The sequence below is a fragment of the Leguminivora glycinivorella genome, chromosome 5 (assembly GCF_023078275.1).
Source record: "Leguminivora glycinivorella isolate SPB_JAAS2020 chromosome 5, LegGlyc_1.1, whole genome shotgun sequence".
Taxonomy (NCBI): Eukaryota; Metazoa; Arthropoda; class Insecta; order Lepidoptera; family Tortricidae; genus Leguminivora; species Leguminivora glycinivorella.
In genome coordinates this window covers 10,058,402-10,083,566 of record NC_062975.1, presented here as the reverse complement: position 1 = coordinate 10,083,566, position 25,165 = coordinate 10,058,402, and the positions used below count along the sequence as shown (strand labels likewise).

The window sequence follows — 25,165 nt, the reverse complement described above, 5'->3', positions numbered from 1 at the left end:
ATGCGTTTTCCATAGTTTTATTTCATGAATCATGAGTAACTATCGCGGTAACCGAAGACAATATTTTGTGGTTATATTTATACCTATAATGTATGTCTTTGGAACCGCTAAAAGCTAAAACCATTCAAATGGCGTTGGCGCGTTTTAGTTAATTGAATTGGAGCAAAGAAGCGGATATTACCAAATGTAGGGACAGGAATTTGGTAGGTTACGGGCAAAACTTATTTAATGGCAGCCTTTAAGTACCCGAATAGCATTGAATTTGTTTTATACGTTTATGCACATAATTTAGTTTTTATGTTTACTAGTAGGTACCTATGATTAAATTCTTGCATAATGTTAAATGAATAAAAAAATACATTTGAATGGATAGATTTTATCTCTTTTAAAGAATTTTACGTTTTGAATAGGACTCAAAGCACTGGCAGCCGTTTGGTAGGGCGTGAGTGTGCTTTGTACTTTTATACCTATTAATTTCACGTAAGTATTTTAACACGTATATAGTCAAACTTACCCCAGGTTTAAGGTTTATGACCCTGAAGGTGCTGGCCGTATCTTAGACTATTTACATAAATATTATTTATTTTATTACGTATTAAGTGCATAATATCGTATTTTATGCCTGCATGAGACCGGCCCGTCTGCACTGCCGCCTAGCCGAAGTGACAATAGTTGACGCTGCGTGGCGATTGAAACGCAGCCTAGCTCTGTCGTGCCTTAATAGAAGAGCGATATGGACAGCTAGCTACGCTCTTACGAAGCATAAGCGATTGTGACGTTGGCTAGGTCCCCAGAGCTGTTAATTATGAGGTTCGCAACTGAGTGTTGCAGAGACAGTAATAAAATTCGCAATTCGCGATTAGGAGATAAGGTCCGGTCACCGGGATATAGATTCGCCATCGGGGTTCTGATTGTGCGACATACGAGTTTTGCCCCACGAGCTACACAAACTTGATTGTTAATAGATGTGTACCAATTATCGAGTCTTTCTAAAGTACTCTTAAGAAAAAAGGCTATTTATGAGATTACGTAATTTGGTGCGAGGTTCGCACAGTGATTGGGACAATTTATTGTGTTCGGCGAGGTCGGAGCTATCAAATTAATTAAAAGGAGGAAACCTTTCAATCCATTCATATTATTGACCTCATCAGCCCGTTCTGATTTCTTCGCGGTCGCGATTACACTGAATTGAAAATATTAAAGTACGTTAAGTACTGACAGCGTAGTCCTGATTACATAATGAATGTAAGTCTAAATGCTAGTTGGTGTTAGCTGAGTAATGAGTCCTTGTAAGGCATTTAATCCATAAGCGAGTTGAAGCTTTTCTGTACTGACACACTTCTTCAGTATGAACTTGAGAGCATATTTATCTTGGCATGAAGCCACTTAGGTAATCTAGATTTCGATGAAAAATAAGAGTAATTTATCACGTGCCTGTTATGCTGTATTGCAACCAAGTACAAGACTTGCTGAACTAGCTAGGTTTTTTGACTTTCAAGTTTTGTCACAAAGATATAAATAAATAATTACGTACGTTACGTAACTAATACGTTTTTAAGTGTTTGTGTTATTATGTATATTGTAATATCGTTGTCTAAATACCCACAATAAAAGCCTTCTTGAGCTTACCGTGGGGCTTAGTTAGTTTGTGTAAGGATGGCCAATAATATTTATGTATTTATGTAGCTACTAGCTCACCAAGTATCTAAAATTAGTTATATAAAATTTTGAAATGAAATGAATTGGAATGAAATTAAATTAAATTATGAGATACAGAGTGAGAAGTTTGTAGGCTGTGAGTTCGTGTCAAATTCTTTTCCAAAACTGCTAAAAGTAAAAAAATTGGTATGGCACAAGAATTTTATATGAGATAATAAAAGCTCACCGGCATCTCTAAGAACGCAATTGAATATATATATATATTTTTAATTTATTGAGAAACAAACAGTCTTATAAAACATGTATGTAAATATGCTAAAAGCTAGAATTTCTTATAGAATAGACCTATAGTTTCATATATGTAAATATACTTTTTTATAAACTTAATACTATGAATATTAGTTACATGACAACTGCAAAAAATCTAATACAAAAATAAGATAAGAATAGCTGACCATAAACTTTAAAATCTAACTCAGTAAAGAAGAAACACTATATATATACAATCATATATATATATATATATATATATATATATATATATATATATATATATATATATATATATATATATACAATCACGCCTGTATCCCATAAAGGGGTAGGCAGAGCACATGAAACTACTAAAGCTTCAGGGCCACTCTTGGCAAATAAGGGGTTGAAAGAAAACGAAACACTTTTCTTAAATATTCCTAACGAACTGCCAAAAATATCAGTGTTCAAAATATTCATATATTATAGTTGTAGTAGAGAATACCGATGACAACTTACGGACATAATCATATCAATATAATGCCTATTAATCGTTAATTATCGTCAAAACTCAAGCAAGGCAAGCTTCATTCCAGTCAAATACCCCATTTTACGCTCTGTACTAGCCACTAGACATCAAACTTAATCCAAATTTACACTAGCTTTTGTAAACTGTCCAGTGGTTATCATGTAAGTTTATCAACATGCAACCAGCTCATTGGACCGACACTCATGATTAGCGATTAATCCAGCTCTGTCGCAAACTTCCTAGTCTACACCTAATCGAAATCAGTTCGAGAAACACCTAATGGTCGCGCGATAGACGATAAAAATGGTCCCTATCACTATTAGTAAGTTAGGGACTGTCGATGAAATTTTGCGCGACCATAAGGACACGTGCATCGTGACATAACTGATAATTATATGTACATATTACAGCGAATTTGCATTCGGTCGCTTGAAATATGAACATTTCTTTGAGTACCTAAAATCTATTTAAGACGATACGATACAGGTCAATTCTCCATACAAACGCTCTCGACTATTTCCTCCCTGGTTTTTGAAAATAGAGCAATGATTTTTTTAACACAGATTATTATTATTTTTATCTGTGTCGGACCGTTTTGATTTTTTTGCTATTTTTATTTTAAAAGACGCTAGAGCCAATCAAAATTTCTAAAAACGGCCTTTTTCAATATGGCTCAAACAAAGGTGTGATACTCAAGATCGGTAACAATTAGCCAAAAAATCTAAACGGTCCGACACAGATTATTTCATTGTTATTCAGACTCTCAAATTTCGTTCCGTTTAAATAAGTTTTGAAGGAGGAAATAGTCGAGAGAAGAACCTCAATTTTAAAGATTTTTTCGTAATATCTTTGAACTGAGTTGTTCTTAATGGACATTTTTTTTTTCGATAAATCTAGTTAATAACACTAGTTTATTTAACTGAAATTCCCAAATTGAAAGGGCCTTTCCATTTTAGCATTTTCGCTTCCGTAGCGTCTTAAAATAAAACTCGAGCTTCTACCATGAGTTACGTTACTCTTTATCGTAAACGCCACACAAAATGTATGTAATTTTTGGTTTGACTAAGTAATCTTTTCAAGCTTTGATCACTTTCTCCATCAATCAGTCAAACAGTAATGTCATGACACAGGCTAAATTTATTTTGTAGGTAATATTTTCAGAAATGTAGTAACAAAATAGATATACTAGAATTTCAAGGCTAAATTTTCAAAAGGTAAGGTACTAAATAGTATCAAATAATACAGTCGGCTACAGAGATTTATCTCTTAAGCAACTCTTAAGCATTTCTTAAGTACCTAACTTACCCAATATATTTAAATTGGAGCCGAACGACAATACCTAAACCAAATGAATGGTTCCATATGTTTAGAGACATGTCCTTTTCTGGATAAAGGACACAGTGTACCTTTAAAATGGTGTAGCTCATTTGTATCGCTTTATTCAAATGTCAGAGGACACGACATATTAATGAGTGTCCTAACGTATGTCACCATAACTAGAATATAAGTGCGATGACTTTGCACCATTTATACAGTTATATATACAGAGTGGGGCCTGTAACAAAGGCGAAGAATTGAACTGTAGGCTATTCTCCTTATACTGATCAACATTTGTTAAGTGACTTTTAAAAATTATGAAGTCTTTAAATTTTTAATTTTTCATACAAAATAAATATTAGCTTCAATGTACGCCATTATTGTTGTCATTGACGTTGTCTGTCACACTTTAGACTTAACAGAATTCGCAATACATTACCTCTTAGAAAAAACTTTCAAGGGTGATGAAAATCAAAATACAAGTTATTTTTAAAAGTCGCCGAACAAATGTTGATCAGTATAAGGAGAATAGCCTAGAGTTCAATTCTTCGCCTTTGTTACAGGCCCCACTCTGTATAATTATTAATATTGACTTGCAATGTGCTAATGCATCTAACCTGCATTAATATTTAATTAACGACAAGTAATATGTTAATATAATAATTGTGCCTTTAGCTACGTAATTTAATTTTCAATTTATAATTTTTTTGCAAGTCTATGAAAGCGTACCACTTCTGGGGTAAAGGCAGTTCCATTGCCCACAGTTCACACAAGTCCACTAAATATGAATATATCCTTTTTGACATGAGCTCTTTTTTAAGTTTCGATGGTAGGTATTTATAGGGTAAATATCTACATTTTACAGCGCGTAAACGTAATACGGGCGATAAATGAAACCAGACATAGAATTCATTACTGTTATCATTAACTGAGAGATGTTTTTTTTGGAGTTACTCTTAATTTTCACCTCATAATCAATTTATGTAAAATTTTCCAGCAGCAATGTATCTACTGTAAACGTGGTTGCGATGACAGTCAATGACAACTGTCAACGAGTGTTTAACGCGAGTGTCTTTGGTTTACGTTACGGGCCGAATTTGTATTTTGTATGAATAAAAAAATTGTTTCAATTTTAAGTAAAAGTTATCTAATTACATTTCTCCTATCCTACACTCACCGCCGTTAAGAGATCGCCCTTATTAGATTTACAGCCTGTATACTGCTTTGTGTTGTCAAGTTGCCTTCTAGATTAATAATTGAACTAATAAGTATTATGTAGTAGGTAAATAAATACTGTAGGTACCTAGTACAGGTATGTTCTACGTGCCAATTAAATGGACAAATACATTCGACAAACAAATTATCCTTATCAGCAATGCAAGTCAGTCTATTTAAATTTAATAGAGCTATTTGATCCGTATCAGATTAGCCATTATTTAGAGGTTACATTATCAATTTTACTGTTACAATAACAACCATAAGTGCAGGTTCTCTATTCCAATTACTTGAAGAGTTTTGGAATAGACAAACCATATATAAACTGAAACAACGATTGTGCGTTACGAAGAATTTATACTTTGACACTTCAGTATGTCTGTATGACTGGGGCTGTCCTCCCCAATAAATAAATGGAACATAATATCAATAAATCAATAATTAATACGGTTGCCAGAGTTCAACGAGGGCGTGGAGGGTCGGTAACGCACATGTAACATAATAATATGTGGAGTTGCAGGCGTCCATAAGCTATAGGGACGGCTTACAGTTAGTGCGTTTTCACATTATCCGATCCGATATCGGATGTAGGACCAATATCCCATACATTACAGGCGCCATCTTGAATTTTTTCCATTGAATACCTACTTCCGACATCCGATATCGGATCGGATAATGTGAAAACGGACTTAGGCGATCCGTATGCTTGGTTGCCACCGATGTAGTATTAAAAAAATGGTTGTGTTGGTTAGTGTTTAGGAACGTCCTGGGTTTGATACCATACTGGTAGGTACATTAAAAAAATCTAAATACGCCTCCTGTCGAATCGTTATAGATATTTATAGATTCAAGTGGTGGAATTCGTGAAATAGTTTCGTTTGATTATCACACACTCTTATAGCCAAGTGGCAGAGTTGATTTTAACACTTCACGCGTGTGTTAGGTAGGACAACCGTATCTGGAACGTGGATCGGACGTGCCACCAACTGATGGATATTGAGCAACTAATCGGCGAATGAGATCTGCGGTTTATACAGAGCGAAAATTAGGCTCTGCCTGCGACTTTGTTTATGTTGTTATTAAACTAGGTAACTAACCTGTTTCTCCTGTACATAATTTACACATACATGATTCAAATAGATATGATACGTACGTATTGTGCGTAGCCGAATGCCCAAAAGCTTCACGATTCGCTCACGATTCGTTTGATATATGTACTTTTCTAAATTGGCTTCGCTTTTTTTTAACTATGTACTTAACAGAAATCACGAAGGAAGTTGTTTTACTTAATTTAAAATTACAAAATCGTCGTATTTTTGGGGTTCAAAATTAAATGAAAATGAAAAATATTTTTTATTTCCTTAAAAAGGTTTACTTACTTACAATATTGCCATCAGTGGTTGGGACTTCCCTTTAGGAAAGTAAACCTGTATTGGGATGCACCGCTCCTCCATAACTAACAGTCTTAATAATTTTATTTTTCAGGGAAAGTTTATATATTCCTGATTAATTAAGCTACTTAATTTAAAAGCTAAACTTAGTTATGGTAGATATTTTACTTTTGTATTGTTTTACCAATAAAACCTGTTACTGACTTAACTGCATTAATAGGTGCAATAAATATTAATTTTCCATGACGTTTAAATTTGCACTTACATGTAATAGTAGTCACTTTACGATAATATCTAATTGAAATCACTTAACGCTTCAATTAGTTATCTAACTCAAGGTTAAACAATTGTATTAGAATAAATTAAATGAGTCACACCTCTTATCCAAATTTCATGGACACATCCTTGCGAATGTTTGCGACAAAACAAAGGTCAATGTAGATTCTGATCGTGTGGTGTCACGCCCATATGTTACTCAATTCGATATCACATGAAATTCAAATATAGAGCGCGTTATAACAAAACGTACCTACTCACCATAGACTTAGTAAACATAGACATGTAACATACTTGCGCCCTTGAAGGACAAAAAATCAATGCGCTGAAATTAGATCCCGGAGCTGTAAGTTCACATTTTTGACACATGATAGATAGATAGATAGATAGATAGATAGATCTTTATTGTTCAACCGTGTTACACAGGTGTTAATTCATTACATTAGTAGGTTACAACGGTGACCCAATTCGGGTATACAATTATCACTTAAAGCTAAAAAACTATACTAGGTATACATTATTAGCAATCATGTCATGGCGAATCATAATTATCAGTCATATCTTTCAAAGAAGTCTTTTAAGGTATAAAATTCATTGTTAATTAACCATTTCTTTAAACTAGGGATAAATTTGGAGTCCTCTAACATTTTTAATTCATCTGGCAGCTGATTAAAAACTCGAATGGCAGAGATGTATGTGCTTTTGTCAAAGATTTTATTATTGACTTGAGGCAGTTTTAAATCATACTTATATTGAGAGCGGAGGTTGTCACGGAGGGAAGCTAATGTTATGAAATAATTCTTCTTGACAGCGTCCACAAAACGTAAACTGGCGTGACCTAATGAAATTTTAAATAAAATCCTGTAATAATATTTAAAAAAATCAAGTACTTAAGAACAATATTACTTTAAACATAATCTAACACATGTTACATTTTTGCGGATCTTCGTTAGTGATTATTACTTATACGATATTAATTTATCACGTAGGATTTACTTATTATGTCATTTATCATTTATTTTTATTTTTAAACTAGTGCTGTGGCAGATTCTGTCATTTCGATTCAAATGACATTTCAGTAAGTTGATAGAAATCGTATATTTGTTTAAGCGCCTTCTTGTACCTAGGGCCTAATCGATTCAACCAATTCGTGAATAATCGCTAGATTATTCAAACGATACGTCTTAGCCACATCGCAACATACTTCAAAACAAATGTGTCAAAAATGTGAACTTACAGCTCAGGCACAATATATTATGATGTGATTTGGGTTAGCTGTTAAATTTTTGGCGGGAATAAAACAAAAGTGAGACTTTGAAGTGAGAGAACAGAACAGAATCTACAGAAAGTTTCAATAGCACGTGTCCTTCGGTTACCTCCTTCTACTCCATTTCACCTCCTATATTATTATCCATCTATGCCGCACACCTACTTCGGTCGTGACATTCGAATTTCAAAAACAAATAGTCCAACCGCAAAGGTTAAATATGATAAAATTGGAAAGACAATGTGTTGTGCAAAAGAAGCACGTATGTCGGTGGCTTGATGGATTATCTTGTTCACGACTTGACGCCAATTGCCTACTTACCTACTGCGATCTGTGGCAAACAATGCTAATGATAAAGTGTAGGTGCGTTGTGTAAATAAACAGCAAATACCGGGCCTGTAAACAAGACCAAAAAATAAACTATAAGTAAGCTTCATGCTTAAAACTGATCCACTTTTTTCAGGAACTTTTATAAAATGAAGAGTAGTGTCCTAGTTTAAAAACATGTCTTCAACGGACGTCGTCTTTGCTAAACGTGGTATATCGTGCTTTTAGCATATACCAAAATTTCACAATACAATGTGTCTTAGTAAGGACGATCGTCTTAAAGTATTTTTAAAGTTAGGTTCTTCTTTCACTTTCATAAATAATTCAAGGAAGAAGTAAAACAAGCGGGTGGGCGAAGTGGCAGTGCGTGTCCAGGATCTTGTTTTTGAATTTGTATAACTTTTAATAAGAAAGTAATCGATGAGTTAGATATCAATAAGCCTCACGATAGTCACGATTTCTTTTAAATTCTGCAGCTTTACCTACTGCACTTTAACAATGCTGTTGCAGACCGTATTTTAATTTCGTCTTTTTAAATTAATATACAACTTGTTCCGTTTTAAAAAAATCTATATAGTACATACTAGCTTTTGCCCGTGGCTTCGCTCGCGTTAGAAAGAGACAAAAAGTAGTCTATGTCACTTTCCAACCCTTCAACTATCTCCACTTCAAAATTCACGTCAATCGTCGCTCCGTTTTGCCGTGAAAGACGGATAAACAAACGGACACACACACTTCCACATTTATAATATTAATATGGATATCTTTGTTATTAATGTGTTAGATAATATTAAAACTGCAAATCGCTTTTGATTATCTGTAAGTGTCCACGTTCTATTAGTACAAGTTGCATCAGCGGATGTTACAAACAAAATAAATGTGCCTAAACCTCGCCAAATGTAAATTAATGTTAGTTTTGCTCCATATAAGTTGAGATAAGCAACTAATCAAACGAGTGCTCTGCTTAATTTGTTGATAGGTACATGCAATTTAATTGATTAACAACATATTTAGCAACCTTGAAGTTACGACATAACAATAATGTTTTATGGGAGTTGTAAGGACATTCAGTGTCGATGTCGGTAGTTCCCTTAATTTGATCGATAGGTTGGTAGGTAGGTACTATACTTACGGCGCCATTAGGATGGTTAACCCACCATTTTATATGGAATTTGACATTTGATAGCCCACTAACCCTGAGTTAAGTGGTCAGTGCAAGTGGGCCTAAGAGTCACTTGCACCGCTGAAAATGGAGAGTTAACCAGAAAAGTTAACTCACTATTTTATATGGTATTTGACAGTTGACAGCCCACTAAAATTGAGTTAAGCGGGTGGTGCAAGTGGCCCTAAGGTAAGTTTAATACGTCAAATTTTAGCTCTAGGTACGATTTGGATGGGATATATCAGTATCAGAAGTGAGGTTTTCGTTCAAGGTCACAATATAGGTCCAAGATTAAGACAGTCTTCTGTTAATACGCTGGTCCAATTAAATTGTAATGCATAATTAATTCTTAATGCCATTATTTGGTTCCAAGTGCATGACAATATCTTTGATTATACCCAAACGAATACAGACTGGATTCTAGAAATATTGGGACCGACGACGACAAATTACGACTTCGGTTTACTTTAGAGTTGCAGAATGTGTATGTATAAATAGAGATGTAATATATTTACCTACTGAATTAAGGTTTTTATACATATTAGCTTGATTATGGCTAACGACGCCCTCTAGCGACGTACGTTCTTACTTTTTAGAATGGTCGATATCGACCTACAGAATGCCGTGGGAGCGAAACATTTGAAAGTATCATATCTACGCCAAGCAGCGCTCGAGAGCTTTTCGTAGGATTCGTATAGATGTAGCTGTAGTCACGCAAAGGTAGGTAGGTATAGATAACATAAGTATACTTATATGTATAGCATTTAGTAGTAATGAAAATGATTAATTTTGGGAATTATTGTGCGCCTGATACAGAATTCTCGTGAGTTACCAGTTAATTAAGTACCATTGGAAACATCAGCTTTTTTCTTATCCCGAAAAAATGGAATAAGGTAGTACCGTCATAAGTTATAACCTGTTTAGTAATTAGTCACAGATACATATTTAGAAAGACCACACCATCAACTCTCATACGAAACAGTCAATTTCACGGGAAGGGCCCTGTAGGTTTTGATTGAGCAGTAGACTGGAGTATTTGATATAAATACTAACTTGATAACTGAACGCGTCCTTGAGAAAAAGGGTTTTGACAGACAGACAAACGGACGGATAACTAAGTAATCCTATATGGGTTCCGTTCGCTAAAAAAGAACGGAATAGAAATAGTCGATAAGGTATACATAGGTACACGTATACACAATGTTCCATATAATACAGTAATATTATATAAACAAAGAAATCGGAATAAGTGAACATAAATAAAATAAATAAACATCAAAATTACCTAACAAGTTATCTAAAAATAATTTCCTACAACCGTAAAACAGTATCATCTCTCATTTGTTTTCGAGTCTGCCTCATAACTTCACAACACTAACTTATTATTGTAAAGCAAAGGCAACCGCCACGCAATATACCTATGTAGCAGGCACAGGTTTTTTCAGTGTTACAAATACTCAAATTTACGCGTTAATTAAACTACCTAACGATGCATACATTAGTTAATTTATCACCTTTCCCCTATAATTATCGAACGGACAAATTGGATCCCCGATAACAATTAAGTAAATAGACTGGAAACATTTTATAACATACCTGAATATTAAATAGACATTGTAGTTTCTGCCGTACTTTGACGGACTGAAATATGCATCAACATAAAAGATTGACGTTCTTAATGAACAAATAATGGGCCAACATGAATAGAAACGGTTGTAAGAATTTTTAGTACCTCATTTATCTAGTCGAAGGTTTGCATACAGTAACATCAACAATTTTAATTGACAAGGACCTTTGTCAGTGCATATGCATCCGCCGACATCACATTGTTTCACTTATCTGATGAGATGTCCCTATAAAACGAGGGCTCGGTGAGATGAGTCCCTTCAATAGAGCAGTTTACGTTACGGGCGCAATCGTTCGCAATAAGTGGAATATGGATATCGTTTGGCTAAAGGCGCGTATCTATCAATACGGTGTATCCATAGTGCTGGAATTAGAAAATGACTTTTTTTTTGAAACAGTCAATGTTAGCAGTGCATCTCTTTAGGAAACGTGTTTCTTTCGAAATATAACTCCTTCATTTACCGAAAACATTTATTTGTAAATATATTTTAGTGCTTACTAGTTCTAATTTCGTTCCTTGGTTAAGTAGACCCTATCAGAATATTAATGGAAAATCTGTCCAAGTCCTCACTACTTTTGAGAAGAACCGTAACTAGTAGTTATTGCTAGTTTCAGAGTTGCATGTGCATCATGAAGGATCGAAATATGTTGATGGCGGAATCGCATACATTTTACGGAATGCTATTGACATTTCTTACCAGCACGGTTTCTTTAGCGGCGCTGTGACCGAATGCTGCCTAAAGTAACCCGTCTGATACTCCACAGGTGGTGATCCTGTTGAACGGGTGGCTGTTCAGCAAAGGGTCTACAGTGGCCATGCTGCAGCATGCCACGTCATCGCAGAGCATCGTGTTCCACCAGCCGCAGGCGCTGCCCCCCACAACCACACGTAAATAAAAATATTTATAGTTTATATAGTATAACATGGATTTCAAAATAACATTACCTACTTAACACCTTGGTGGACACTAAACGTCTATAAAGGCGTAAACCCATTGTTATTTCTATTGTGCCTGGAGTAGTGTCCTGCAAGGTGTTAAATAATAAAGAAGTGCCTATATCATGTTTGTCATACATTCAACTGATAATACTAATGTGATTTCGTAAAAGCAACTTAATTCTGAAAACTTGACCAAGAGTATCCTTTTTTTTCAGCAATACCTGCTTTAGACCAGTACAGCAGAACTCAAGTAAGTGTGTAAAACTTCAATAAAATACAGTAGTTCTTAGTAAGGTACCAACCTCACAGGCCTCGTGTATTACACCGTACAATATTTATTGTGTTGGCTATTGACTGGCTCTATTATTGTTAAGAAAAATATTGGAATGTGGAATTGTAGATAGCGACTGATTTAGAAATATTACTGAAAAGATATCTAATTTTAACACGTCACGTATCTAGTTTTAACGTTTATGACCTACCTGATTTGTATTAATGACCCTTTTGATATAAATTACATAATATAACATACTTTGACGAACTCAGCGCTATCGCTGTATTTTGTAAAGTGCTGTAAAAATTTTAACAATATAAAAAAATATCGGAAGTGGCGCTAGTGTAGCATTACCTGAGCCTTTGCCTTAAGCATTGATATCTAAATCATTGATAGTTAAATATTGTTTCAGCCAAAATACGAGTACAAGTATGAGGTGTCAGACCACCAAACGGGCGACAGAAAGAGCCACTGGGAGCGACGTGAGGGCGACAAAGTGCGCGGCGCGTACTCCTTGTACGAACCCGATGGTGCGCTACGCACCGTCGAATACACCGCCGACGCGGTTAATGGGTCAGTATATGTATAGACGACCGGTCTGGCTCAGTCGGTAGTGACCCTGCCTGCTAAGCCGCGGTCCTGGGTTCGAATCCCGGTAAGGGCATTTATTTGTGTGATGAGCACAGATATTTGTTCCTGACTCATGGATGTTTTCTATGTATATAAGTATGTATATCGTCGCCTAGCACCCATAGTACAAGCTTTGCTTATTTTGGGGCTAGGTTGATATATGTGTAAGGTGTCTCCCAATATTTATTTATTTATTTATTGGTATTAGAAATGTGGGTCTAAGTATACACACATACTCGCAATTAAAGTGTAATTAGAGTGACAGAATGATGGCTGTGGTTGGCGGAATTCGGTATTCACGTTAGGCATGAAGGACGATTTTAGAGCTACAAAGTGCGTAACGCTTACTCCCTATAATAGCGCGATAACCCTTTATTACGCACGAGTATTAGAACTAAATGTGTAGAGGTTTTTTTTTTTTTTAAATTATAAATGGGCTTAATCTTGACCACAGACTAGCCAAAGGCAAAGACGTGGCCTACGATGGAGTGAGCTCGCCCAGAAGATGCCTGTTCACTCTTGATTTGAAGGTTGCCGGGTTATATGAGCTCGGAAATATAGCCGCCGGCAAGGAATTCCACTCCTTGGCAGTGCGCATAAGAAAAGAAGAAGCAAAGCGCAAACGTTGCCCAAGATGGTGACACGGGTATGGCAGTGAGCGAGTGTCAAAGGGCTATTAGAGCTATTAGACTTTGTCTACATTCGTTTTTAGTCGTTAGTCTGTTAGTTTTGTCTAAAATTTCAGCTAAATAATTTTAATTACTATCAACGTTCCCAGATTTAACGCCGTCGTGCGTCGCGAAGAGCCTCACCAGCAGAGCAAGCTGCAGCACCCTCGGCTGCCCGAGTCCCGGAGCCGAGCCCTGGCCAGCCGGGACTACCTCGACAGCCCGCAGTACCTCCCCGACAAGAGCCCGCCCACCAGCCCGCGGTACGGGCCCAGCGCCAACTCCAACGTGGGATATAGTGTCAACCATGTCGCTGGGCTACAAGGCCCTGAAGAGAGTTATAATTACTAGTTCACTTACGAGTAAGAACGGCTTAATAGCGGATGCCAGTGTATGTATGTATGTACAGTCAGCATTAGTAGTAGCGGTTGCAACAACGCAGCAAATATATCTGCTCTCCTAAAATTATTTTCCATATACAATAGCCAATCATATTCGTCAGTAGAAATAGGCGCCTAATTCAAATTTTCTATGGGACGACAACTATTTACGCCTAAGGATGTTGGATGACATCCTTTTTAAGGTTAGGTAAGAAAAAGGTACAAAAGGATCCCTTATGGTGCGACTCTGTTCGTCTGTCTGTCTGTCACAGTACTAAATATCTCGAGGACTTATCCTATCGATTTTTTATTATTTGCCCGTATTTACTAGGTACTGACAGAAATGGTTTGAAAGATTCTCAGTAGGTGCATGTCTACAGTTCGTGTTCATTGGTATGCTGATAAATAGTCTGTTACTTTTTATGTTGCCTGTACACTATACTGAAACCGAAAAATGAATATAGAATTAAAGCTACTAGATAAGTATTTATTCTTGAAGTGTCATGTTGAGTGTCGTTGTAAATAATAGCAACATTTAAAAACGCCTTATATTTAATTGACTGGGACTTAACAGGCCGTATATTAATGACATGTATATAGATTAGGGAACGAACGTTTTAGTTAAAATAAAACTGGGAATAAGAATGGTAAAATCAAAGTTTTCTTTCAACTTTACGTAGATTCAACTCTTACCTTGGTTATAAGATGTACATATTATTAACACGTTAGAAATACCTATTTCAGTAGGTAAGAATAATGTGTACCTTACAGCTGATGTATAGCTGATGGATAAGCAAAAGGTGTCATTAAACAAATGTGGCAAGTTATTTTTTTTTAATCCTTTGCTAGAAACACTAGGTTAAAATGATTCGATTTGATGATGATTTCGAATTATGAAACTGGTTTGTTTACATATTCATCCATTCTCTTGATACCTACTTCAAAAACGAATGACAAAGTTGCATTTAATCTTAAAAATTATGTTAAAATATTGATGAATTTGATTTAGTTTGTGTTTTATAGTTAATAATTTGGTCGTGTTGGCGTCGTAGTGGTGACAAAATTGTTTTCACACGTGCCTTGAAATCCTCGCAACGCTCTAGATTCCACATTCTGAACCACTCACGTGCGGTAAAACTTGTAAAACCAGTAATTAAAAACTAGGTACATACTACTTGTATATTCAAAATTCGTTTTATGATCCTTTGCCTACGGAACGTAGCAATGTTAGAATGATTTGTATTTTTGCTATTCAAAACGCAATGACAACAAATATATCAAAGAAACCATTTCATGTGTTATTAAATGTAGGTAACTGACTGCCAAAGCAAAGTATAATACATTACAGGTGAGTACAGTACAGACTGATATTCCATCGCATTTTCTCGGAAATGTTCGTATTTATGCATGCTATTTACTTCAGTCAGTGATCTAATAATATCTAAGCATATCATTGTTTTAAGTTTGCTCTGCAAATTATATATATATATATATATATATATATATATATATATATATATATGAAAGTATGTAAATGTAGTTAAATAAAACAATGCAGTCGAAAAAAATGCTTTTAATCGTCAGCGCTGGCGTTCCAAATGTGAGGGAAAATGCGGAGAAAAGTTCACTATTTGTAGTAGTTATGGCACCGAGAGCAGTGCCAACCTCACAAGAATAAATAATAGCCAAAGTTCTGGTCGAGGTAGGATTCGGTACGTTGTTGAGTCTAATGATGATGATGCAGATGATGCAAATGATGATGGGCCGTTGAGTGGTGAACATGGGCATTGAATCTGGAATTACAAATGTGTATTTCAATTTATACAAGTTTAGCAGCGAATTCAAGCATAGTTTTCGATTTAGGAGCAAATGCTTTCTCGTTTTCTATTCAAGGGTCTTTTTCCTTGTAACGGCAATGGTAAATTATTCATAAGAGCTTGTAATTAGGCTAGGCATACATGAATAAAGACAATTTTGAATATGAATTTACCTTTCGGCACTAACCTCTTTTATATGAGTTTGAAAAGTGATTAACTGACTGCAAATATTGACACTCTAAATACATGACTGACATAAACAAGAAAGTTACATTTACAAGTGACATAAGAGAAAATTACGATTTTTTTTGATTAAAATATTGAAACTGTATTATTTATATCTACATAAAGGAATTAGGTATCTCTATGTGAAAGTGAATCTCTAAGAATAAATTAAAAACATGCAAGTTGACGCGGAACATGGCTACGAGGGGTAAGTATTTTTTTTATTTTTCAGTAACTTACTATATCGCAGTGTTTTCCCACTAACTTAAGAGTACCAGGTATACCGCCCTGACCTTCATCCGCAAAATTAAAGAGTGTCAATTAAAAAACATGTTATCAACTGGTAACTAAGGGCCTACCTCGAAAATCGCAGCTTGCAATCATTCTCTAGCGCTAAGACTACCTACCCTTTTTAAAGAGAGAATACAGTCCCTCACGTGGCCTGGCTAGTGCTAGTGGTCACCTCTCTGAGAAACGCCAAGTTGTAGTTGTCAACTGTACTCACCCGCGGTGGTCGTCAGCAGAGTAGTGCACGGAGCGAAGGTTGCCGTCGGGCTCCACCAGCGAGTAGGCGCCCCTCACGTGGTCTCCGTGCCGGGTCTCGTGCTGGGACTTGTGGTCACCGGTGTGCGGGTCCGACACGGAGTACGCGAAGTTGTAATTGGGGTGTGCCCATGTCTGGAATTACAAATAAACAAAATTGAAAGTATTATATGAATTACACATCAAACAAAATTATTAAGATTAGAGTTTTAAAGATGTTTCGGTAAATTTGAACAATAAATACACAGTAATCATGACAATCAAAAGTCCGTCGGATTACTAGGTCTTATTTAATTTATGAATCTAACTATTGCTACTAATTTATGAGAATATCTTACGTGATGGCCATGGTGCCATCCGCCATGATGTCCATGGGCGATGCCAAGGTGGTGACCTCCCCACGCGCCCAAGTGGCCGCCCCAACCCCCCCAGCCGCCGAGATGGCCCAGATAGCCGAGGTGGCCCACGTGGCCGATGTGGCCGAGATGTCCGATGTTTCCGAGATGGCCGATGTGGCCGTGGTGGCCGATGTGGTCCACACGCGAGGCGTGGGAGACGGCGACCGGGTGCGCGTGCGCCACAGCCAGCAGGGAGAGGGCTACAATCTGGAATTAGTAACACATAAATCAACCAAAAGACCATGTTCAGAAGAAGAGGCTATTTAAAATAGAATATAGAACACATGAATAAATTAAACGGTAGTAGTATATATTTGGGAAGTTTAAACCACTTTCATTTCGTTCGAGCGATTCTCGCTCAAACTCATTCCAGTGGTCTAAACTCCCAAATACATCCTAACCCTCAAATATCTGGGCAAGAATTGTATCATCATCGTTAGGAAGTTTAAAACCACATCGATATCGTTTTGCTATAATAATCGCGTTTGCATGATCATGTTAGCCATACCGTTGGGAAGTTTAAAATCACTTCATACCGTTCGAGCGTTTCGCGATCGAAATCGTTCCAGTGCTTACAAACTCATATATCCGGGCTCTCAAACATCGGGCTAAGATTTTTTCTATGTTACATACTATTCAAATACTTGTCGTCTCTTGAAACAAAGGTGTTTTGAGAGCACTTTATTTGAATCTTCAGTGAATATCAGTTATAAGAACACGTTATAAAATGTATGTTTCTTGAAAAAAGATGCAAAAGCTTAACGCAACTCACTCTCTGAGGTGGCCAGTCCCAGAGTGCGAGTCTCTTCCAAGCGAATGCTCGGTTGACTATGGCGTTTTCACACAACATGTCTGATCAACTCGTCAGCGTCACAGAACATGAATGGACCTCCAAGGTGCTCAACCCCGGCGTAAGGCCGCATTTTACGTGCATCATTTAAGTACAATCCTCTTCAGGCATGGAAATCCATATATATCGACCGCGTATATACAGAGTTTCCCTAAGTATCTGATTCAACATTGCACACAAGTCGGTTGGCCAATTCCGAAAAGTGTGAACGTTGGAGTCCCCGGTCGTCGAGACTCATCAACGTCGTCTATAAGGCGTTTATTTATACGAAGTAACATCAAAAACTTTGATAGTGCGATGTAGACCTATCGTTTATAATAAACGAAGTAAATACCACCTTTTGATTAACAATTGTGGACTTTGTAATTAAACAGTAAAAATCTGAAACGGCAGAAAATACACTATAGTCTTATTTTGCTATGTCAAGGGGGAATGTAATCAGATCATATTTATTATCATTGATGTTTTACTGCAAGTGCGGCCTCTATTAGTGAGGGATGGTACTAACTAGCTACTTCGTTAATTAGATGCTTCTAAGGCATCGTGTTATCCAATATATTATTATGCTAGGTTGCGCTAATTTCCATAGATGTCGTTCACTATCGTTTCCATAGTAAGGAGCTTCCCTTCAATGGTTCCAACTAAAAAAATCTCATGGGTTCATTTAGTTAAGCACTCAACAAAAGGAGCCTATTTGAGCAAAACAATTATTTCATAATGACTTCGAACTATGTATGTTTATTGGAACAAGAGTTTTAGACTGTTTGTATTAGGAGGATAAATACTTAATAGATGCACATAAATATATTGTAACGTCATTATATATTTGCTCAATTATTACTTTTAATAGCAATAGTCTAAAGTCTTATTTAAAAAATATGGATATTTTTATCTGATATAAACATTTTCATTCATTCATTTAAAGACGAAGAGAAAAAATAATAATAAGCACTTCACAGAAATGTTGGCCATTTTTGAGATTCGAACCCAGGACCATCCATTTTATAGGTACTGTTAAGTACTGCTACTTAGCCGATCATCAAGGTTCGTGTTGCGAAAATGCAACGTCATATCCATATGTTATTCTAATTAGGTATTCGGAAACGGATGTAAATTGTTATAGGATACTTGCGTTAGCATAGTATTGGCATAAATATAGGGTTGCCGCCGGCACGTATTTGGTGATTTATGATTATTGGTGATATGATAAAGTAACATTATCATAACCGGGATAAACACCTTAGTCTCTTTATTCACTGTTTTGGATGTTTCATCAGCGCAAAACATACGTTTTAAAACCAATGTTTTCTTGTTAGGTGTTTAACTTATTCTAAGTACACTAAAATAATATGATTGAATATTGGCTTTTAAACCAAATTGAGAATAATTACAAAAATAATTTAGTAGTATAAATTACTTTAGCAACATGTTATCTTGCCGCTATGGAGTGATTTCTTGAATAAGATTACCTACACCTAAGATACCACTATCACTTAATCACTTAATAAGTGTGCCTCGATTTTGCATTTTAAACACCGTAGTATATTAAGTTAGTCATACAAATGGCTTACATGCATTTATTACGAGTACTAGTAAAATGAGGACTGTGACACCCTGATTCGTTTAGTAAAATCATCAATAAATTGCTATTAATAAACCATCATTCTAATTGTTTATTCCTTTGCTACTTTGCTCTTTACAGTGCACATTACGTACTCATACGTCTTATAAATAATAAGTTCGAACCACCGTCATTTCTACATATAACATGTAAGTAAGTGTTGTATTTTGTCTTTTTATAAATTATAATACTAGTTGCTCATGTGCAAGGTTTAAAATGATTTTTTTAATTTACTTTTAGGTCGGACTCCGAGTTTGAAACTATTGTACCCCTAAATAACAAGACTGGAGGTGCGAAAGCGAAAAAACCGGTGCAGAAAAGAAAGTCCGATGCTGCTAATAGGTAAAAAGATATGACACCTGCACGTACCTACTTACATATTGTATGCGTTGCATACGTAAATTGTTTTTGATTATTACGTTTTATTTTACCTACTTACATTATGAATTTAAATTTACAAATTGTTAAAATATTTTCAGGTCCGATTCAGAACGAGAGTGGGAAGAAATTGACGCGGGGACCAAGAAGGTGAAGAAGCCTCGCCAGGCGAAATCTCCTAGGTATGTTACACATTTAAAATATGCATCTATTCGATTATTATAATTGTGACACCCACCTATGTTGTAATCTGAAAAATATTTTTTGTTGCCTTGTTTTGCATTACTTATATTTTATTGTATTATTTACAGGACTACTAGTGGAGCGTCTAAGAAAAAGACTGCCAGCAACCCCTTCGACGTCTTCGAGCTATTTCCTGATGACGAGGCATTTGCGAAAAATTGCCCTACACCAGACCAGCTACGCTCGTCTATAACTCAACGCGTGGCTGATGGATTGACTCGGCGTGCTGCTGATCTTGAGGGGGAGTTTTTCTTGGAGCTGCGAGTATACAACACCGCCGATATACGCAGTGAGTTAGCGGAGCATAAGTGGAAAAAGGCCCTTCTGGCAGTTAAAGCGCAAATAAATAACGATACTCCTCAGTGGGAATATCTACAAAAACTCACAAAGCATTTAAGAACTCTTTTTGACGATGCTGAAGTTACATTTTTTCACAACAAAAAAGGTTAAAAATTCAGCATTGTCAAAAATAATTTTTAAGTGTATATTTTGAACTGTATTCGGATACCACACATATACATATAGGTACTTACTTTAGTTAGATAAATACTTATTTTACTGTTTTATACGCGAATTTAGTTAGGTGGAACTAAGATGACACTGGAAAATTACAAAGACGTACTTTTAAACGATAAAATCATTCGAAAAAAGAATATTTTGTTTAAAACTATCAAACATGACATCTTCACTCAAACGGTCAACAAAGTTGCTTTATGTAATAAAGATGATAAACGAATTATTTTATCAGACAAAGTTTCAACTATGGCATGGGGTAATAGTTCTTTTTTGTAGATCCGAAACAAATAATGAAAAAGTTGTAACTAAAAGTAAGTGCTGAATATTATATGTTGTAGCGAATTTCAATGTACTATTTCAATTGTATTTACCGTGAAAGTGTTTCAAACTGTTATTAAACTTAGTTAACACAGTTAATCATGAAAAAAATTACACTTTATTTTAGCAGGATGAGGGATATCCACTTATACTCTGCTAACTCACTGCATTGGAAAATAAATATATATATATAATAACGCACGTCTGTATTTTATGCTTTTATTTTGTATACTTATCTAATAAACGTATAAAAAATATGTGTTCAGTTTATTTCTTCTTATACACTCCCATACTTTCCATTTTTACAGGGTGTAACCAAAATACTGATCAACCGTTTAAGAATGTATTCAATATAGTACCTATTGTACAAATAATTATGTTATTTTTAAGTAGCTTTAACAATGTTTCCCAATGAAAATAATGTAAAAAGATGAATACATTCTTAAAAGGATGACAATTATTTTTGTTATAAGTTTCCTACTCAAAAGCCTGAGTGCTGTAGATTCATTTTTCTTTAAGGAAGTACAGAGCTATACCTATCTTATAGTAAATAATAGTTGCAAGTGCGCTCTGTGAGTAACTTTCACTCAGTGTTATAAATTATAATTAAATACATCAATTTCTTACTAATGATAATGAGTAAGTATACAAAGGTGTTAATTTTGCTCATCACATGTGACTCTCTTCTTTTGAGCTGTTTGATAAATCAATTAACGCCGACAAGTAACAAGAAGCTTATCTACCTAACCTGTATATATTGCATAGCTGAATAGAGTCTAATTTCTTGGCGCGTGCATGCCTACGCTGGCAAAAGCAGGTCAACAACATTATTGGAAAACTGCAATACTGACATTCTCTATATTGTTATAATGTTCGCATGTTCACATTTATGAATTTGATACAATAAGAAGTGGTCGTTCAAGTAATAAGTTCAAGTAAGTAATTATTTTATTTTTATTATATACTTTTAGTAAATATTATGTGATAATTTAAATACATTATTATTATTTATTTATTTAAACTTTATTTTACAAAAGAAAAACTTAAAATTACAAGAGGTAGATTTAATGCTTAATAGTAAGGCTTTATTAAAGGTAATACTTATTGTGTTACAGTTTCAACATGTGCGAACATTGTGACCCCGAGGATCCTTTTACCCATGCTCAAGAGTGGAACACCCAGACATTTGAAGACGCATATCCAGAACTTGCCAACAAGCATGACGTGACCATTACAGCACCATCAATAGAAACACCCAACAAAAAGAAAATAAAAACTAAACAGCGTGCTCCAAAACGTAAATTAAAATCATCCACTACTTTTGTGAAATGTAGAAAATCCGTTGCTGAGGGACCCCGTCTGATACAAATAAAAATCATCGGCTTACGTAACGGGCAGGAAAGCCAGGCAGAGAGTGATGATGAAGAAAATATGATCTTTAGTGCTCAATATATAGCCAGCGAACCAGTGGACAATGTTGTGGATTCGGCATACAGTTTAATAAATCAAATCTCTAAATCAATGTTACAAGAAAATTTCTGAGTTTATTGTTAAGGTTAAAAATGTATGTGTGCGTAAAATAAAAAAATAAAAAATGGGTCTTTCATTACAGACTTTTATTTATTATCATTAAAACATAATACAGTGCTTATTTCTAAAATAGTAAACATCGTTATAAATCTTGTGCAGACACAATAGTATCAAAATACCACTTTTTAATACATATAACATTTTTTAAAGCACATTTTTTTTCATGATGCAGGCAGTTATATGCACTAGACTTATTACAATATTTTTCATGCAAATGTAGAAAATTAGGACAATCTTGTTCACCTAAATCTATTACAGCACAATTAGCACACAAATCTTTAACCCACTTAATTTTTTCCGCTCCTTTTACATAAATGTTCTTGTTATTTAAATGGTTCACAATCATTCTTTTAAATTCTCTGTGATCGACAAATCCTTCCCTCCATAAAATCCCGTGGTTTTTTTCTAACCATATTACTCTTTTTCTTTCTTGCTGAGATAAATGAGAAAACGTGTAGGGTGGTTTTATTAAAAAGACTTGCGTGTATTCTTTAGTACTAAGTGCGAATTCCTTTATTATAAAATCGTTATTTAATGATTTAAATCCTTGAACATCCACGAATAAGCTTTTAGTGCTCATGATATTTTCCTTGTTATATTGCTAAGAGGTCTATACTCTATAATGCTATCATTCAAAATAAGACAATACGCAGATGTTTGATCGGGTATATCTTCACTGCACTCTATTTCAACTCTGATGTCAACAACACCCGATTTTAAAGTGTCACTTTGTCTTGAACAATCCACGAAAAACAATGGTGCTATTTCTTTGAAATCGTAAGGATTTAACAAGGGTGCCTGACTACGATTATAGTAGGACTGTTGGAATTTAGAATATTGCTCGTATAATATAGCATACTTCTCATCGGAAAAACTAACATTCAAATTTTCATAAGGATAATATATAGAATTCAAGAAAACTTTAACCTCTCTCAAGTTACAATGATCGAAATGTGTTATATCTTTGTCGGACGCATTTTTCCTACCAGTTTTCAAACCAACTATAACATACCGAGGTTTTTCGATTTGAGATGAAGTTTTAATAGCCCAAGAGTGCTTGGAAGTTTTTGGCAGCAGTGGATATTCGAAGAGGTCCCAGTTTCTGAACGCAATTTGTATTGCACGATCTTTTTCCACATATTTAAGAAGATTCAGTCTTTCCCGATCGGAAACCTTAATATGAGGCATACGCCATACCACTTTTGATAAAGTAACATTGTCTATATATTCATTTGGGTTCAATTTAACGCTATTCAAGTTAGTGTTAGAGCGTAAAAGTATAAGTTCATGTTTGCAATTAATAATAATTTTGTTGTAGTCTTCAGCAAAGCCCAAAATTTTGTTTAATGGTATAGAAGCAGAAAATAAACCTCGGGTAACTTTAGTACCTTTTATGTCCCACCCCCACGACTTTGCCATTCTCGCTTCATGTTCACTCATGGATAAAAGAGATTTCATTGTTGTTGTGATTCCTGCATTTTTTATTTTGTCTATTTCAATTCCATTCAGTTCGTATCGAATGTCTTGAAAGAAATGGAGGACAGGGTTATTGGTAAACAGGACGCTCGACACGGGTTGTTTTGTTTCTCTGTTCATCACTGTAATAGTACCTTCTATGTATAATGTGCTAGCTGAAGGCAACACGTACATATCTTGCTGATTGATGGGTATGCGAATTTCATCGTTCAAATTAAAACTTGTAACGTAAGGTTTGTACGAGTGGTATTCATAACTTTCGATTGAGTTATCATAGCTAAAGGAGTTTGCTAAGTCCAGAATGCTCATTTTAGTAAACCGATTGATCTGAGAAACAAAATATTTTCACTAGTGAGCCTGCTTTTCGGTCTTCTTTTCTTGATAGCACCAAGGGTACTGCCTGATTTATCACGGTTCACTGCTGTTTTATTGAAATCAATCATTTTTTTCTCAGGTGTAAATATATTTGAATCTCTTCTCCGCGTAAATTTATCAATTGGTTGTTGGTATCTAGTAGTCTTATTTTAAGAGAACTTAAAGTATTTTGAGTGACGGGAAAATAAATAACGTTTTTAGGCGTCTCTATTATTCTATACCCTGGAGGCACATTAGGTACAAATTCATGAACTATATGGCTCGGTTTTCCGTTGATAAATGATCCACTAATGATATCACATTCGATTCGAACTATAGTCGTCGATAGAATGGACACTGGAAATGGAGATTCCATTAATATATTCGCAGGAACAGTTTCATTACCGAAACCTAGTAGTTTACCTATGGAGTTATCGCCACCAAAATGTATGCTCTTAGAGCAAAAAATAGATGTTTTTAGAGTATTATTATTACACAAAAGTTTAAAAGAACAGCCTTGAACATGTGTTTTTAAATAATCGTTTAAATCCTGGAGTTCATAAGAGCCTTCTGGTATCTCCAATACTTCACCCTCACCGTAGTAAAATTTGCAATTTCGACTATCTATGTTGGGTATTGAATTAAACGTAGATAAATACAGTAGACCACATTCGTATTCACCGTCCAATTGAAGTTCAGGCGAATAATTTGTTGTAAGACTAGAGGAGGTTCCCGTTATGGATAAAGTGAAAGACATCGTGTAAATGACATTTTTTTTATTAGTATTAACAATTTAAACGCCTCTGCCAAAATTGTTTTAAATATTTTAAGCATAAATGACCACAATTTACAGTATTAAATTGTTGGAACTGCCTATAATTATATGAAATATCAAATCTTTTCAAATATATTATCAACTCTAA

The 25,165-nt window shown here is 35.2% G+C and overlaps 3 protein-coding genes across 4 annotated transcripts; 2 read left to right on the top strand and 1 right to left on the bottom strand.

Annotated features, from left to right (window-relative positions):
* The first annotated feature begins 5,707 nt into the window (after positions 1–5,707).
* LOC125226500 (cuticle protein 7-like) lies at positions 5,708–15,201 on the top strand. The gene is made up of 5 exons (XM_048130483.1): positions 5,708–5,719; positions 11,787–11,910; positions 12,177–12,211; positions 12,648–12,808; positions 13,644–15,201. The coding sequence occupies exons 1-5, from the start codon at positions 5,708–5,710 to the stop codon at positions 13,882–13,884; spliced, it is 573 nt and encodes a 190-aa protein (XP_047986440.1). The 3' UTR covers positions 13,885–15,201.
* A 244-nt stretch (positions 15,202–15,445) lies between these two features.
* LOC125226499 (adult-specific cuticular protein ACP-20-like) lies at positions 15,446–17,746 on the bottom strand. Its single transcript, XM_048130482.1, has 4 exons — positions 17,669–17,746; positions 16,837–17,103; positions 16,461–16,633; positions 15,446–15,706 (listed from the first exon to the last, which is right to left on the bottom strand). The coding sequence occupies exons 1-4, from the start codon at positions 17,744–17,746 to the stop codon at positions 15,640–15,642; spliced, it is 585 nt and encodes a 194-aa protein (XP_047986439.1). The 3' UTR covers positions 15,446–15,639.
* Positions 17,747–19,385: 1,639 nt separating this feature from the next.
* Positions 19,386–23,076, top strand: LOC125226056. Of its 2 annotated transcripts, XM_048129890.1 has the most exons (5): positions 19,386–19,516; positions 19,608–19,709; positions 19,847–19,927; positions 20,057–20,277; positions 21,938–23,076. In XM_048129890.1, coding segments are annotated over exons 1-5 (519 nt in total). In that variant the 5' UTR covers positions 19,386–19,514; the 3' UTR covers positions 22,051–23,076. The 2 variants fall into 2 exon arrangements, with proteins under 2 accessions (XP_047985847.1, XP_047985846.1); XM_048129889.1 differs by lacking the exon at positions 21,938–23,076 and having other exon boundaries at positions 20,057–20,568.
* The last annotated feature ends 2,089 nt before the right edge of the window (positions 23,077–25,165 follow it).

Coding starts and splice junctions, on each gene's coding strand:
- LOC125226056 (XM_048129889.1), top strand. Junction 19,710..19,846: donor AAGTCCGATGCTGCTAATAG/GTAAAAAGATAT, acceptor AAATATTTTCAG/GTCCGATTCAGAACGAGAGT. Junction 19,928..20,056: donor CGCCAGGCGAAATCTCCTAG/GTATGTTACACA, acceptor TATTATTTACAG/GACTACTAGTGGAGCGTCTA.
- LOC125226500 (XM_048130483.1), top strand. Junction 11,911..12,176: donor GCTGCCCCCCACAACCACAC/GTAAATAAAAAT, acceptor CTTTTTTTTCAG/CAATACCTGCTTTAGACCAG. Junction 12,212..12,647: donor ACCAGTACAGCAGAACTCAA/GTAAGTGTGTAA, acceptor ATATTGTTTCAG/CCAAAATACGAGTACAAGTA.
- LOC125226499 (XM_048130482.1), bottom strand. CDS start 17,746: ATGTTGTGTGAAAACGCCATAGTCAACCGAGCATTCGCTTGGAAGAGA. Junction 17,104..17,668: donor GGGACTGGCCACCTCAGAGA/GTGAGTTGCGTT, acceptor TACTAATTCCAG/ATTGTAGCCCTCTCCCTGCT. Junction 15,707..16,460: donor TCTGCTGACGACCACCGCGG/GTGAGTACAGTT, acceptor TTGTAATTCCAG/ATTCAATGCCCATGTTCACC.